Genomic DNA, 17,724 nt, shown 5'->3' with positions numbered 1-17,724 from the left:
GGGTAAGGAGGGGGGTTAGCTCTCTCCCTCATGCTTTTCCCAGTTGAAAATGCCAACGCCCTCCAGTAGGAGGGAAAAAAGATAGCTACAATACTGGCACCTGCCTTTTTTCTTTATCAGGCCTCGTAGCAGCAGCAGCAGCCCAGAGGCAGGGGCATTTCTGATTGGTGCTATGACCCCGGATCCAGGTTAGCCCCACCCGCAGCTGCTTACTAGGGCCAAAGTGACCTGTCTAGTGTTCCAGTCATGGAGGTCAAGCATCTCATGCAGTCTGGCCCTTAATCACTTAATTAACTTAGAGGGCAATTCAAACTACGGTTATACCCTCCTAAACCCATGGATTTTCCAGGGACTTTGAAGGGTGTAAGTCTTGCTTTGACTGGCACTGTTAACTCATTTTAGGCCTACAAACTGTACACAGCCCTTTCTGCATAGCTATTAAATGCATGCTAAGTGTTGAAGCAAGTAACGCAGGTAAAAAACAAAACAAAAACAGGATGGGGGAGAAAGGCCACTGACAATTTTTGTTCCTCTTCCTGTAAATGAATCTCTAGTTTCGCTAACACAGGGACCACCATGTTTTCCTTTACTTCTGGTCTCTGACTTATGAGGGAGCTGTAACGTCTGACAAATGCTAGAGAGAGAGACTAATATCTGCTGTTTTCAGGGGGAAATCAGCCATTGCTCTTTTTATTATCAGTATGCTTCGGTGCAACCGAATTTTTTTGTACTGGGCACAAACTAAGTTACTCTGCAAAGAGATTCAGAATAATCTGTGGGACTACTGTGCCTTGCAGATGGCGGCTTCGACCATACTCTTTACCACCAACTTTTTAAAACCTTTTCCTCTTCCTCTTTCCCCTGTCTTCTCTCTCCCTCTTTCTAAAAAGGACAGCTAGTGGAGAGTTGTGTGAAACTCGAAAGCTAGTTCACTATCTGCGTGTTCTAGGTTGCCTCTCATAAAGGTATGGCTACTGCTGCAGTTTTGATTTATTCCTCGCCTACGCACAAAATAGATACGCAGAGCGCAAGTTGACCTCTTGAAACCCAGCAGAGGGCTCTTCTCTGTTCTCACAAACAAATACCAATTAATAAGGAACTGGGAATTTCACAACCATCCACACCCACAGACCAATTCCGGAAGAAAAAAAAATGGCCATATTTTTTGGGGGACATTCCACAGAGTAATTTGCAATTTAAAATATGCAGTGGCATTTGCTGAAATGCCCTCTTCCCTCAAAGACCACGGGATCACAGATGCCTGATAGCTTTTACAGGGCCTGCAACAAGCTACAAATGGACCAAAAGATGCAACACAGCTGGAAGTAGAAAAGCTATGTTAGAGAATCCGTTGAGTTAAAAAACGAAAATGGAAATCTGAGCAAGCAATTTGTAAGTTATCTGCGGGTGCTGCACAGCCAGGCCAATTGTACTGATTGCCGCTTTAGGGACGCCGCAAAAAGGAGGGGACAGAAAGCAGCACCCAGAACACTTCCTGGTCCACCACCACCATTTTGAGGCAAGCCATCACACACTCAGCACAAAGCTCAAGAAGAAAGCAAAAAAGAAAGAAAAAGAAAAGAGTCTTACAGCAACTTAAACACAAACTTTCATAGCTAGTGGGGACTTAGTCCACAAAAGCTTATGCCACAATAAAACTGTTAAGTTTTTAGGATGACATAAAACTCCTTGTTTTGTTTTCGCTGCAACAGATTAACGCAGCTACCCCCAAAGAAATTGATTACCGACTGGGAAATTGCAAAAATACAGCCATGCGGGAGATCTCCCAGAATTACCACTGATCTCCAGACTACAGGAGTTAAGTTCTCCTGAAGTCCAGTAGCACTTAGAGACCAACAAGCTTTTCAGGGGATAAGCTTTTGAGGGTCAAAGCTCCTTTTCCGTATCTGGGAAAGGGAGCTCCTCTGACTCTCAAAAACTTACACCCTGAAAAACCTGTTGGTCTCTAAGCTGGACTTGAACCTAGCGTTTCGACTGCAGATCGACGTGGCTAACTCTGTCCTGAAGCCACCTGGAGAAAATGACAGCTTTGGAGGTATGGCTCTATGGCCTCACGTCCTTGCTGAGCTCCCTCTCCTCCCCAAATGTTGCCCTCCCCAGGGTCCACCCCTAAATCACCAGGAATTCCCCAGCCTGGAGTTGGCACCCCCATGCTGATAACAGGAACGACCTGTCCCCCCAAAAAACCCCTTGGTTATGTATTTCTATCCTTTCTCTACTGTCTTTGAGTGAGTGCTTGTTTGTTTTGCAGCCATTTCCAGTAACATACCCCTAAGGAGGGGGGGAAAAACACCTCTCAGGAGGACATTCTGATAAGGCGGGCCTTTATACTGGCAAAAACTGTAAACATAACACACGTAACTGTGCCTAGGGATGGGGGGAAGGGCTCATCAGAAGAGCAGTTGCTGGACTTCTAAAGGGTAAATCCATATTATGCTGGTCTACAGATCTCTCTTCTCTACCAGTTAAAATGTCCAGCTCCCTAGACAAAATCAACCTTAACAATAAACGAGACAAAAGCCCTGCATGGTAAATGGGCAGTGTATACAAGCATTCTCAAATGTTTGGAATAAATTATTTTAGCATTCGCAAGAATGCCTGAAATCATGTATGGCTGACTCCATTCATGACAATCCTTAGCATTTATTGAGCTCTTAAAGCAGTCAATCGTTTTACACGAATAGTCGCCAGGAACCATTACAACAACAACCCTGTAAACGAAGTCCTCATTATCCACCCCTATACTGCAGATGTTGGACCCAGAGAGAGGTACTCATTTCAGGCTATCTGCTGTGCTCATGGCAGAGAAGCAATTTGGACAGGAGACTTCCTGGCTCAGACTATAAGTGCAGTCACTGTGCTACAGTGGAGCTTCCTTCCCAAATGTGTTTTGCTGCAAAAGGAGTAGTTTTGAGAGGTATTTCTGACTGACGGGTGATTGCTGGCTTTATTTGGCTTTTAAAAGCATAGCAGATCCCCCCCGCCCCGTAATGCCTGTTACATTTTCTCGTATATAGCCCTTTTTTAAAAAAGATGAGAGATTAGTACACATCTGATTAAAGACTGTGCAAGGCAATGTGGTGATCGTGGCTTCAGGTGCAAATTTCAAACTACACCTGCTGTTCCTATGGCAGTGACAGCCATTTCTTAAGCAATTACATCACAAATCAAGCCCAAAGAATAGGCTAAGACTAATCTAGCCCAGGCTAGCCTGATCTCATCAGATCTTGGAAGCTAAGCAGGGTCGGCCCTGTCTAGTACTTGGATGGGAGACCTTCAAGGACTACCAGGGGCGTGACACGGAGGCAGGCAATGACAAAACACCTCTGAGTGTCTCTTGCCTTGAAAATCCTATAGGGTTGCCATAGGTCAGCTGTGACTTGATGGCACTTTAACCCAAAGAATAGGATAAGGACTAATCTAGCCCAGGCTAGCCTGATCTCATCAGATCTTGGAAGCTAAGCAGGGTCGGCCCTGTCTAGTACTTGGATGGGAGACCTTCAAGGACTACCAGGGGCGTGACACGGAGGCAGGCAATGACAAAACACCTCTGAGTGTCTCTTGCCTTGAAAATCCTATAGGGTTGCCATAGGTCAGCTGTGACTTGATGGCACTTTAAACCACCAGTCTAACACTTGGAGGACCCCTGCCTCCCCCCCCCACAATACTTAGGAGTACTTTGGCCTCCAGTGTAGAGAATTTTTTTTTCATCCCCCTAGGGGGAGGTTTTTATTGTTTTTTTTCCCTTCAGACTACAAAACTACAACAGAAAATATAGGAAAGGGAACTACATCTAGGGAATAAAGAAAAAAGACCCTCAACTAAATAAAAACCCAAGAGTAGGAGATCATACATCAGTTTAACACCATGGTATTTTCAAAAAGCTACTAATAATACAATGAACTTAGTCGGTTATGCTAGATTAATTATCGTTTAACCATCCCTTTAACTGTTTAAAGAAATTCCCAGAGCATCCCCAAGTTATTTCAACATTTTTTCAGGCACAGATCAGAGTCCTTCAGCCTTTATTTATTCTTATCTTTTCAAATCCTCAGTTTATAAGGGCTTTTGGGGGCTGCCTCCAGTGTAGAGATTCAGGGATCAAACAGCACAGTGGAATTAGGGAGAACAGCAAGCCAGGCCTATAGGCCATCTTCTTCCTGTCCAGAAGTGCCAAAGACTCCTGCTAACCTTCCCTCTTAGGGTAACCCATGGGTAGGGCGGGGTATAAACATCCCCCTTAGGGTACCCCATGGGGAGGGCGGGGTATAAACTGAATCAATCAATAAATGAACCAATAAATACCAGGGCTACTCACATCCATTGGAAACAGGATAAGATTCCAAGTGAGGAAGAATTGGTTAACAAATCGTTAAACTTAGCAGAAACGGATAAGGTGAATATATGAATGCAAGATAAAGATGACGAAGTATATTTGAAGAGATGGCCGAGGGCATATATACGGTTGAATGAGAAAAGAAAATGACAGACTCGAATTATATTAAAATATGTAATATATACATTTGTAAATAATATCAAAAACTTATAATAAAAAGAAATTATTATTACTATAATAAAAATAATTATTTTAAAAAAGGAAAAACAAAAGGAAATCTGGCCTTAAATGTCAAGGTACACACACAGTGATGGTCCTACCTGCTGCGTCTGCTGCCGCTGGATAGCCCGCACTTTGGGAACCGGACTCTCTCGGGAAGAGGATGATAGCTGCTGCGACCGATTCCCATTTTGGAGAGGCTCTGTGGTCATTGCGGCGGATGCTGCAGAAACGCTTCCTGTACTTCTGACGGACGTGCTGTGGGGGAGAGCCTTTGCCCTCGCGCCTGGCCCCGCTTGCTCCATTTTGCGGGCTGGCATTTGTCCAGTACTGCTCTGTCGCGGCAAAGCTATGGGGATGCGCTTTTCAGCAAGGGCTCCCCGCCACGAAAAATCTTCACTTTTCACGCTCCTCCTGGTGATGTCCTCCATACTGCCGTTGCCTGGGCTGCTCATTTTTAAATCATCGCTGTGTTGGCTTCGGGAGCTGGTCATACTGATGTTTTCCAGGCTTGAATCCACTGACATTGTAGACTTTGGTTGGGAGGCAGTGGGGGTCGACATTGGCTGGGGAGGAGTGGGCTGGGGCACTGGCTGGGGGACAGTGGGAAGGGGCACTGAAGGATTGCTAAGGTGATACACAGGGTTTTGGAATGAGAGGGGCTGGAGATTGCCTGGCTGACTCACTGGAGATTTCAGAGGCCTTCGACTCTGGGGGGCACTCTGGGGCATGCCATAGAAGACTTTCATGCCCACCGCCTCCCCGACTGACAGGTGACTCCCGGATGAACTGAGCACGCTGTCATGGATCATGCATGCAGGAAAGCTCTGTGGGGTAATGGGATCTTGCAGATCCATCAGGGATATGCTTCTGGCATTCGGCATGACCGGATCATCCCCTTGATCAGATGACGCTGCACTCCTTGATGCTGAATGCTGTATCCAAAGCATCTGGCCTTTCAAAGAATATTCGCTCTCCTGGGTTGATAACACTTTGCTTTCACTGAGGAGTGGAAAGGAAAAAGGTATTGATTTTTAAAGGCTGGGAAAAGGACTCCTTCCTTATAACACTGCAGTTAATCATCTCCATTTGTTCTAAGATGCAGTCAAATGAACTGCATTTTTCCAATTCCTTGGGTACAATCCAGCCAAAGCTAAAAGTTATTAAGTTTCATTGATTTCCAGGGAGTAGGAAGGGACAGTGAAACTTGCATGGGGCTCAGGGCGGTTCACAACACATTGATTCAATACAATATAAGTTAAAACACAACAACACCATAAAGACACTTAAACAATATTTAAAAACAAGATGGCAGAGCTAGCATTCAGTCATAGGGGGAGGGCACCGGGCAGATGTAAAGAAACGTTGCCGGCCTCAACCAAAGGACTGGCGGAACATCTCTGCCTTATGTGCCTTGTGAAACTTTAACAGGGCACAGATGTCAGTTGGCAGAGAGCTCCACCAGGCTGGGGCCAGGGTGGAGAAGGCCCCGGCCCTAGTTGAGGCCAACCGGATATTTTTTTGAATGGGGGCCACCAGAAGGGTCTTGTCTGCTGATCTTAATGCCTTTCGGGGGACATACCAAGAGAGGCAGTCCCGAAGGTATGTAGGTCCCTGACTGTTAAGGGCTTTAAAGGTAAGCACCAAAACCTTGAATCTGATCCGGTGCTCCATCGGCAACCAATGCAGTTCGCGCAGCAGTGGATGTATGTGTGCCCTCCGTGGGGTCCCCTGTAAGGACCTGCGCTCCTGCATTTTGTAGCAGTTGGAACTACCGGGTCAGTCTCAAGGGCAGCCGTACGTAAAGCGAGTTACAGTGATCCAGCCTGGAGGTGACCATTGCATGGATTACTGTGACAAGGTCCAGGTGAGACAGATAGGGGGCCAGTTGTCTGACTTGGTGCAGTTGGTAAAATGCCCACCAGACAATACTGTTGATCTGTGCCTCCATAAATAAAGTAGGGTCCAGGATCACCCCCAGACTCCTGACGGTAGGTGCCAATGTCAAGGGCTGGGAGTCGGCTCCCCAATTCTAAGTCACCCCCCTGCACCCACTACAGACCCCCCCGTACTTACAAGGTATATTGTAAGAAGCACTTAAAAGGTATCTTTTCCAAGAAAACAATGGGACCGATAACTGGATTTTGGTTGGGTTATGCCACCATGGCCTCTGATGCCTACTGCTACCTAGCTAACCCCCTCCAGGGCTGCAAACCACCGGGAAGGCCACAGTGGAGTCACTGGCCTCTCAACCCCTGCAACCTTCATTTCTAAAGCAATTGTTTTAAGCAGAGCCAAGGTCTCGTACAGGACACTCAACCCAGTCAGCTGTAGCAGCCTTCCGTTCTGGTGTGCATGGCTCTTCTCCCTTGTACTGCGTAGCCACAACCAGCATTACATACCTGTCAGTGGGGTCCTCGAATATTTTCTGAAGTCCTGAAGACAGGCTCACATTTGGGCTTGAACTATGCTCTGTCAACCGCCTCAGCTGCTGCTGTATTGGAATGGGGTTTGATACAGCTTTTGCGATGTCTGAAAGGATCCGTGGTAGAGGCCCAAGTTTTTCAACCGTCGCCTGTAGGAAGGAATTTTCACCCTGATTCGACAATAAGCACCGTGCCAGCCACCATTTCAGGTTGTTTTGGGGGTTTGATTATGAAAGTTTTTTTAAAAAACAAAAACAAAACCAATGATGAACGTGGGTGGAACAAGTGGAGGTTGGGAGGAAAAGAAGGTGGTGGGGCGTTTGTGTGTGGGGGTGTGGCAGGATCACAATGCATTGTGACGGAGCAGCAGAACCACGACGACCGGGCGGATGGAGAAGACGAAACAGGGTGCAGCAGACATCGAGGAAAGAAAAGGAAATAGAAATTAAAAAGTGACCCCCCAAAATAAAAAGGTCATGCTCAACAACAAAAATAACAGAACAAAAAACAAAAAACAAAACCCCAAACAAACTCAGGCCATTCCAATGCAAAACTGTCATGCAAAGCAAACTGCATTCAAGGGTGGGGTGGTAGGATCGGGGGGGACGACAACAGAAAGACTATAATAACTAGCTAATTTTTTAAAATTCAGAGAACTACATTACATACATAGTCATCTGCCTTCGAGGAAACTCCTCTTCCCCCACCCCCAACAAAACAGAACTGTAGTCAGGGAAATGCATGCTGACACACAGGGAGATTGGCATTCATGGGATCTGTGAGGGAACTGAAAGAAAGCACAGAACGTGCTCTGATGCGTGCGTGTGCGCATTTATATGTGGCTATTCCAACCAGCTTTTGCTGATTAGATAACTCTTTTACAACTTCAATATTTCCCTTATTACCAATGTGATAACGAAAAAACCTGCCTGATTCTGATTAGAAACTTGATTGTGTCCAATTAATTTTCTTCCTCCTTCCCCACCCTGTATGGGACACCAGACCTTTATCATTTACAAAAGTTAGACCAGGGGCTTGGGAAAAGGCAAGGCTTCAGAGACTACTGGGACCTGTACAACACCCACTGCAGCCACTTTGCTGCGCTTGAGGAACAAGCAGAGCTGTGTTGGGTGGTCAGATCCTTGATGTAAAAGGCTTTAGGTCACGTCTCTTTTAGATGCAGCTTCAGGGGCTGGCAAGGCTTTCTGCATCCCCACCATTTATGCAGCCCTAACACAGAGCATGGCTAAAACAAATCCCCAGATTGGCTCCAGGGTGTCAGCGTTTTCAGCTCTTTCAGCTATCTTTGATTTGCTCTACGTACAGCCTTTGAAACCATTATTGCTGGAATTTCTGGCTACAGAGAGGCAGGGGGAAGACCAGTTACAACGGAAAGACCATCTCCTAGATGATACTGACCCAGGACACTGTGGGGCTTTTCTTCTATCTTTGCTTAGTATCAATTCTTTCCAGAATAAGACTTTGCCAAACGCTTACCATAATCAACCCCCCTAGATCAAAGGAAGAACTGTTCAGGTCACCACAACTAAAAGCTACTCCTGCCCTTTAAAAAGAATCTAAAATGACAAAGAGAGGCACTTCAGTACTTCCTTCAACCTCAAGCAATTCCCAGCTATACAGCCTTGTTTCTTTGCTTGCAATGAAACCACAAAACACGCTCTTCCCATCAGCCTATATTCATCATCACTCCTTAGGGAAGGAAGCACACATCATGATATCCTACCTAAGTTTAAGTTATGGGCCATTTTAATTTTCAGTGCAGCTCTCTGGCAGGCTGCTTTTTCATTCTCAACCTCGTGAAGGGGGACTAGGGTACATCAAGGCCTGCAGTCATTTGACTGTCCTTAGGGGCGCAGCCAACCCTTCTAACTAAACTTTGACCAGAGTTTCGTTTGTGGGTATGTGTATGTGAAAAGGACTGGGAGATCACAATCAAACCAAACCAAACAAAATATGCAAAGTTATGTTCTTGCACAGAATTACTTATACAGTGTGCAAACAGGAAATTAACGTACATTTGCAAACAAAGAATAATAAACACCATTTCCATCGCAAAGCAACCCTGACAATCAGTTCCTTGCAAGGAAAAAAAATCTAGCCAGACTGATAGAATCATAGAGAATTATGGGTAGCAATACAGCGGATAAAAACCTGGAACTGTTAGGTGAATTAGCCTCTGAAAGCAACACGGCCACACTGACATGTTAATAGCATTGTTGCTTGATGTGTACCTTTTAGCTTGGTAACATTTTCCAGTCTCTTAAGTGCAGACTGCGTATTCCCTTCCCCATCCTTCAGCCTCCCTCTCCTGTCCTCCTTTCCCCGATCAGCCTTAATGACAGTGTTGGGAACCATCTAAGGATACATTTCCTCCAAATACATGGTGTAGAGAAGAAAAGTAACCAAAACCAAAACAGAGGCCAAAAGGAAAACACCTCGGGTTATTCAATAAGGATTTTTTGCAGAGTATTTCTTTTTTAAAGTGTGTTCGGAGGCTGAAAGAAGGAAATTAATACATGCTGCCCAGACCTTCTTGTTGATCCTGTTGGACACCTCAGAAGAGGCGGCTTGGATCGGAAGTCATGCAGAAAATGGAGTCTGACCTGACAGTCAAGTACCTTTTTTTTTTTAAAGTGCTAAGTTTAGAAAAATTCTGTGAAGCAGTTTGCTGACACTCCCTGCATATTTCACATTAAAGTTTGCCGTTGCCAGGAGACTATCACCAATCCAGCCACCCCCCTCTGCCCTCTAGCCTGGATTACCTTATCTAGTTGGCACACCACTTCCCACAGTAGGGAATGCAAGATGGCAATCTCCCTCCCCAGGTCTATGTATCCTTCGAATCCTGGCGTGCTGGAGATGGTGTCCACATTCGAGATTTCCACCAGGAAGCGTTTCATGCCTCCCCACTCATGTTCCAGAAATTCATTCATAAATGTAATATATTCTTCTTTGTTTCCAAATCTTTAGGGGAGGGGAGAAAAAGAAGAAAGAGTCACAATTTGGGCAGTTAGCTTTTGGAGATGGGTACACCATTTTCATGGGAAACGGATGACACTTTGGCTTATTAAAAGACCAAGATTACTGTTGACTGCCTGGCACGTTCTTTATTTACCCCTTTTCTGGAGAGAGTATGTTTCAGAGAGAGTTCAAGGTGATGTGATACAGTTCTGAACGTTTGAACCTTTTCCAGCAAACCAGACAGAAACTTCAGTGAGTTAATGATCTTTTAGTGAAAAAAGAAATAACTCTTTCTATTATGTCAGAAATTAAAAGGCACACACTAATGCCAATTAACCTTATAAGTACTGAAAAACCACATGCAAGGAAAATCAGCAACGCAGAAAACAGGACTAGAATTCAAGAGCCTAACTGACAACTTGCTTGGTAATGAAATTAATCCACTTTAACACCACTGAAGTCAAGGAAATGATTATTTAAAAAACAATGTTTGGTTTATCTGCTAGGGTGCACAAAATGTGGCAAATGGATATTCCTGAGCAACTTCTGCAGAAGAAACTAGAAGAGTATATTTATCTCCCCCCCACACACCTTTGCTCCTCAAAATATTTCCTTGAATCCTTTGGAAACCCCCAAAGATCACACTCCATCACGAAGTTGCTTCCTAGGCAGAACCCGTCTTTCTACAGACAACACAGGCTTCAAGGGATTCTGGGCGGGCACTCCCTGACTCCAGGGACTACCAGCGTCTAACCATGCTAGCAACAAGCAGGGCAACACCTGCTCCATTTGGTGTTGGTTCGGTTTTTACCATGCAGGCATTGTGGATGTTAAAGCTATGATGAGGCGACTGCGCTGTCCTCAGAACAGAGTTTGCTTGTCAGTTACTCCCCACAGATCACCCTTCATAACTAATTATAAAAGATCTGTTAGGAAGACCAGACTGTGAGTTCAGAGGGGAAAGCCAAAATACTGCAGTCATCCCTTTGAGAATGCAACACCTACAAATGCTGCACCTCAATAATCACTCCTATGGCAAAAAATAAGGGTCTGCTTGTAAGGGACAAGAGAATGAGGGGCATACTCAGGGACACCAGTAAATTTGGGGCTACACTGGCCTCCTGACCCAGTGAGTGGCGGCAGGGAGAGGTTGAACTGCACTCCAGAGTGATATCCTTCTGCTTTGCCCCATAAAACGTAATGGGTGCCTGTGAAATTCACGTTTGCTCTTATCTGAGTGGCCCATCCTGGGTCCCACTGTCCATTGTGAGGGACAAGTGACCCATACAGATGTTAGCAGGGTCATGAACTAATGCTGGGAAATTTGTCCTCCTTCACCTGGTACAACCCAGTTTTAACCACAGTGTCGCTGGGCACACAGGCATCAGACAAAAGGAGCTTGGACTCACGAAAGCTTATGCTGTAATGAATTTTGTTGAGATTAAGGTGCCACTGGAGTCCCATTTTATTCTGCATGCACATACAGATCCCAAAATATTTTCAGCGGAGGAGAAGTGGGTCACCTTTGTGTTCTAGCTACCTCCATCACGGCACATGTGTGTAAGGATACCCCACTCCCAACCAGGACGTCGATATCCCACAACTACTTTTGTTTGACCTCGTGACATTTTACCTTGTAAAGTTTGCCAGGTTTTGGATAACCTTTGCAATCAGGGTGAGAGTCCGAGACGTACGGTCATCAGGGTACTCCTGCATGAGGTTAAAGAGGCTTGGAGACATGATAGCTGGGCAGAGGAAACGGAGGAAAAGCGAGGCACTGATCAGGCGCTCGCTGATATCCTGCTTCCCCCTGTTGAGGCACTGTTGCTTCCACGATGCAAACACCTCCTTCAGCTCCCGAGGAAAGACACTGCAAAACACCCCCCCAAAATCAATTAATAACAAGGGCACGAAATACGGGCAAGCCAAACCAAGCAAACCCCTAATTAGGAGCCACAACATAGGAGAAACCTGCCACTGAGATTGGCAGGGGGACGTTCTGAAAGAGGACGTGTGTGCATGCGTGGGGAGGGGGAGGCCTAAGCGCTGCTGTGACAATTTCTGAAAGGGAAGAAATAGGTTTGGGTTGAAATGCCACTTGCGTGAGCTCTCCCAGCTCTATCATTCAGTACTTCAATAGGTACTTTTTTGTTTTTACCCCCCCTCTCCCCCCCACACACATCAATTTGATGCACTACCCTAGTCACCCATAGTAAGCAGGAGATGCCTTCAGGTGACTAGGCAAGGAAGGTACTAAAGTTGCTTAACCCACAAATGCCTAACAGATCCTTGTAGGCAGGCAGGCAGGCAAGCAAATCATTTGTGAATAAGCATTCCTAGACTTATTTGCAAGGCTGATTTTATGCAATCTGTCTATCTTTCCTTGTGGGAATCACATATATATGGCAATCTGTGCATCATATATATTCGGCCTACTTGCCTGGGCCACTTATAGATATTTATTTCATATGTGTGCACGCAGAATGTCAAACAATGACAAAGGGGAGAATGCACATTACACTTTCCCCTCTGTTACTGACAATCCTAGGCCACTGCTTGGATGTTGCAGTCAGCCAGCAAAGAAGGAAGAACATGAAGCTGAATTCAAATGAAACAGAGGTAATGCTGGCTGGAAAATCATATGGCTATTAGTCACAAGGCATAGATAGGGACTCTGGGGCAAGTGATGCTCTGTATTCCTGGTGCTTGGGGGGTGGGGTCAACAGTGGGAGGGCTTCTAGTGTCCTGGCCCCACTGGTGGACCTCCTGATGGCACCTGGTATTTCTGGCCACTGTGTGACAGAGTGTTGGACTGGATGGGCCATTGGCCTGATCCAACATTGGCTTCTCTTATGTTCTTATATGGATGGAGCTCTGTTACCAGCTCTGAATTAGCCCTGTCCTTTGCAGATTGCATGAAGAACTTGGGAGATACTTTTAAACCCAGTTCTGCTAATTGAGAGGAAAGTTGGTGCTGTTATACTAAAGAATAAAGTGCCGTCCTGTAATTACACCTGGCTTGGAGATTATTTCTGTCTCCTAGAATCAGTAGATCGGGCTGTGCTGATCCATGCTATTGTATCTGAAGGGTGGATTATTACAATCCAACAGGGAAATACATCTAAAAGAAACAGAGGAATCTCTTTCCAAATTCAGCATAGTTACTAGTTTCAATCGGCAAAAATGTCACTAAACACACATTGATGTAACGAGACCTTTAAAAAGCTAGTCTTTTCCCTGACTTCAACAAATATATGAATAAAGGAACAAAAGTAAATGGAACACAGAAACCTAAGGGTGGGAGCAATGAGAAAACTCAGGCTATGCATCAACTATTGTTATTTCCTCTTTGAGTTTGCTTGAGTTTGGGCACCTTCTGAATCCTGCTATTCAGGACAAAAATTAGAGACTATCCTTTGGAATCTCATCCTGTTAGTGTACCCCAAGTGCAGCACATTACCTTCTTCCTTTGGGATCATATGCCCATTCATTTACATGGGAAACTGAAAATGGTTCCATCCTTTCACCTGTGCAGCCAGAACTCAGGTTCTGTTTCTTGGTCACACTGCAGCGTGACGAAGTTATAGAGCCCAGAAACTGGCTTTCTTGTCTATCTGATTGGTTAAGGCTTCTTAGATCCTTGGCAAAACAGTAAGTTCTGAACCTACCTTTCATTGCACAATTATTTTGGTACAGGAAAGCCATTTTTCTTCTTTCATCAATGGACAAAATTTACCAGGAGTCAGCCTACTTTTCCTTTCACAAATCCAGTTAAAAGTTCAGCTACAAACTACAGTTCCACCTGTCCTCTAAAGTTAGTCCATCTCAATTCAGTTAGCTTGTACTGATGCCCACCAGACACAATTCACTGGGATGTGACTTTATTTCACTTGTACAGGAGAAGATTTGGGTGGGTTGTGCCTGTGGAATCCGGCAAAATGAAGGCACTGGTGGAAATGTTCCGTTTTGTAATTTTTAAAGAAAGGGGAAGGGCAACTTTGCCTTCCTCAGACAAACAGTACCAACAAACAATCCACAATTTGAGGCATATACTCTGCCCCTACACTCACCAATAGGAGTTGATGATTTTGCAGAAGGCCAACTCGCAACACATTTTGAGGTTGGCCTGGTTATCAGCCAGCTCACTGGGTGAACTTTTGCTAGGATCCACTTCGCAGTTCTCATCTGACTCATACAGCGCCTTGATAAATTCACCTTAAGTTGGGCAACAAGACAGAGTCAAATCAGAAGAAAGTCCTGTTAGCATGTTGCTATAGTTTCAGTCTTCTTGGATAGCTGCAATCATTTCACAGTTATGACGGTACTACCTGGTCCTCATATTGATTGGAGGCCCAAGGCTGACCAAAGCAAGCCAAGCCATTAATGCTTGCCAAAATCTGCTTCTACAAAGGAAGCAACAATCTCATCTCCTTGGCCAATAATGAAGACAACCAGATATATAATGCTGTATTTGGGAAACGGAGTGGAGAACCTTCCCTTGCACATTTCCTTTGTGAGAGAGGCTGGTGCTGAGCAACAGTTCCCTTGTCAACTCCCCCCTCCCCATATCATATCCTGCTTACTGCTGCTTCTAGGAGCATGTCAATAACAGCAGGGGGTCAGCTGGGACCAGAGTAGGCCTACCACCCAGGGCCTCGCTGCTCCCACTTTAGGGGAGCAGTGGAAGCAAAACGGGGCAAAATTGGCATTGCGGAGATGTGGTGATATGGCTTCCGGGTTTGCACTGGAATTGATGTGGTGCCATTGGTACAATCCCATTTACTGCAGCTCCATCGCCCCATCTCCTAGAGCAGAGTGGCCAGCTGCTGGGCATTTTCTCTGAAGCACCCGCATGTAGCAGAAATTTCTCAACTGCCCCTTAGGTAGGCATGTTTCTGTTAGCACAGAACTGCTTCTGAAACTGTGTATACTTTCCACCTCATTAGTCAACTTCAGAAGTAGTGCCTGCCACCCTAAGCAGAGTTATAACCTTCTAAACCCACTGGTTGTTGCTCTTGTGCAATTAATTTGGTGTGCAGAAAAAAAATCTAATGAGTGTTTTGAAAACCTGAGCAAGTTTCTGAATACAATCTTTGCAATTTCTGCTGAAGAGAAAAGCCAGAGTACTTGACCGAGATTTCCAGGAGCTGGAGGCTGACTAGCATCTTATATCACAAGTTATTTTCCCATTTCTGTGCCCCCTCCCCCCCCTTCTGCTTCTCCACCCTAACCATCCCATTTAAGTTCAAAGACTACTGCTGCAGCTTGACAAAATATGTACAAAAAGTGCACATTTTGTGAAAATTCCAATTGCACTGCCAACCGCTTGCAAGTACAATTTGAACACTTATTTTGGATTCTTTAGATCAGAAGTCCAAATTCTCTGTTTTTGTTTTTTTAACTCCTGTGTTTGGCCCCAAATGGCTCCCAACTTAAAAAGTATAAACAATGGAATGCCTTTGTTATCAGTGGCAACTGAAGCCACTGATTATATGTTAAGACATCTGAGGCGTGGGGGTCAGTCAAGAATTCCTCCCAGAATCCGCAGCTTATTCTTAGGACCCCATCCCATTTTATTGAACTGAATTAGTCCATTGTGCATTTTCCAAGGGAGCTAAGCAAAGCCTTGACCAAAGTGAGAGGGGAAAGCAAACCAGGAATGCTGCTGCCTCCCCCTTCCCATTTTCAGTCAATGGTGGATCCTGAAAACAGAAGCAAAGTAGTGCAACTCCCTCCCATGTCCTGATGCCTATTAATTTTTTCTTCCAGACTAGTGGATTTTATGGCAACATGTCTGTGATGAGACATGTAGAATCATCCACTCGGTAGAATCATTTATTCTATAACCTAATCATAGTTTTCAATCTTATTGGGATTATTCTTAATTGAACCCTTAGTTGCACTGAACCGACTTCTGCTAAACCAAGAACTTTAAAGCTCAAATTGGGCAATTAAAGTAACAAAAAAACATACCAAGAGCATGAAATAAAGTAACTGGGAGCATAACTAGAATAACTACTAGAAGAAAGACCCTGTTAATGTTCGAAAGGAGTATTCAAGAAAAAACACATGTGGTTCAACAGAGCAGATGGAAAAGGTACAATAAAAAAACAACTTGAGTAAAATTTGGTACATGCCATGTTGGCTTTGTTTCCAAAGCCTCAATGGTTTGCATTATTGCCTGCCATTTATGGACCGTCTGTTTAGCAGAACTAATCAAATTCATGGAACACTATGTTGTGTTCTTTTAATGGGCTGTAATTCCATGATGTGTGACGTCTCAAGCTTTGTTCTTGGAATCACCATTTAGGATAGTGGTTTTCAGCCTGCCCAGACCCAGGGCCTACTTTTAACACCTAAGTGGGGAAATGGGACCCAGTGTGGTGCAAGCACATTAAAGATGTCACTTAATATCACAGCCATTTGACAGGAAGACAAGGAGCCAGAGATGTGGCTTCACCACTGGCAAGGGGAGTCCAAGTTTCAAGCATGTACAGAGCATTAGAAGAGTGACTGGTAGCAGAACGGGAGTTGGATCAGGCCAGGCTGGAAGTAAAAGAAGCCAAGGTAGAGCTTGTGTATGGAAATACTCTGAACCTTTTCCAAAACCAGAATGTATTCTAAATGGATAGTTTATACAACATCCTGTAAGAACAGTTTTTCTACGAAACGACCCCTGTCTAAATGGATAGTTTACACAACACCTGTAAGAACAAAGCTGTGAGTGTGGTTTATAAAACTGGGGGGCGCTAAAATTGACAGGAGTCGGGGTGAGGCTTATGGATTTGATTAAGCCCCCCCCCCAACAATTCAACCACTATCCCATATTGTTTCAGCAACATCAGAACCTTTCACTTTCTCAGGAGAGTTACTACTAAGGTAGGAAGTCTAACTTTGGGCTCCACCCACGCAACTTGTGAAGTCTGACATTACTGGAGCAGCACTGGCAGAATGCCCACTGTAGCTTCCCACGGCAGTAATATAACACTGGAAGCAGATGTTTTTTTTGGTTTTTGGCTGTCAAGTCACAGCTCACTTATGGCAACCCCACAGGGTTTCCAAGGCAAAAGACATTCAGAGGTGCTTTCCCATCGCCTGCCTTTGTGTAACAACCCTGGATTTCCTTAATGGTCACCCATCCAAATACTAACCAGGGTTAACCCTGCTAAGCTTCACTAGATCTGATGAAATTGGGCTACCCTGAGCTATCCAGGTCAGGGGAAAGTGGCTGATGACCAGACCCAAATGCTGGAATGAAACAAATTGTCTGTGAATCCACTGTGCAGATACGCTCCTAACTTCTGCAAAAGTCACCCAGAGCAAGAAAGGAGGGGCCAGCACTGCCATACCAAGGGCATCTTGCAGATACTTCTGTCCAACCAGCTTGAGGTATTCCTCAATGGCTTTGGTGGCAAGTGTGTTCTCCCTGAAGATCAGCACGTCGTGCTCCCCACAGCGATCGACCTCAGACATCACCAGATCGGTCAAAAAGTCCTGAAGGGGGAAAGTTAGATAGGAAGAGAAGATGTTTCAGCAAAAAAAAAAAAAAATACCGCACAGTGTCAGGCAGTAGGATGATTAGAAGACGCTGCAGTCAGCAACAACCAACCCCAGAAGAGAAAATTAGAAGCAAACTTGTGGTCTGACCTACAGTGCCAGGTACAAAGGAAACATGACGGATCTAGGGAACGAGACACATTTTCTGTTCCAGAACCTGATGACACTTTTTAATGGGTTCAG

General features: G+C 45.0%; 1 protein-coding gene across 1 annotated transcript in view; it reads right to left on the bottom strand.

Annotated features, from left to right (window-relative positions):
* RASAL2 (RAS protein activator like 2) overlaps nucleotides 1-17,724 on the bottom strand; it is a gene marked incomplete at both ends in the record, with an annotated part of 34,658 nt that overhangs the window by 8,151 nt on the left and 8,783 nt on the right. The window contains 6 exons of the mRNA XM_015426029.1: nucleotides 4,678-5,578; nucleotides 6,979-7,151; nucleotides 9,786-9,987; nucleotides 11,618-11,854; nucleotides 14,055-14,199; nucleotides 17,334-17,478. Coding sequence (XP_015281515.1) covers nucleotides 4,678-5,578; nucleotides 6,979-7,151; nucleotides 9,786-9,987; nucleotides 11,618-11,854; nucleotides 14,055-14,199; nucleotides 17,334-17,478 — 1,803 coding nt within the window. The remainder of the gene's footprint in view (nucleotides 1-4,677; nucleotides 5,579-6,978; nucleotides 7,152-9,785; nucleotides 9,988-11,617; nucleotides 11,855-14,054; nucleotides 14,200-17,333; nucleotides 17,479-17,724) is intronic.

The sequence above is a fragment of the Gekko japonicus genome, unplaced genomic scaffold (genome assembly GCF_001447785.1).
Source record: "Gekko japonicus isolate JY-2015 unplaced genomic scaffold, Gekko_japonicus_V1.1 scaffold5372, whole genome shotgun sequence".
Classification (NCBI taxonomy): domain Eukaryota; kingdom Metazoa; phylum Chordata; class Lepidosauria; order Squamata; family Gekkonidae; genus Gekko; species Gekko japonicus.
Note: the sequence above shows the minus strand (reverse complement) of the source record. Positions and strands in the feature narration are given on the sequence as shown.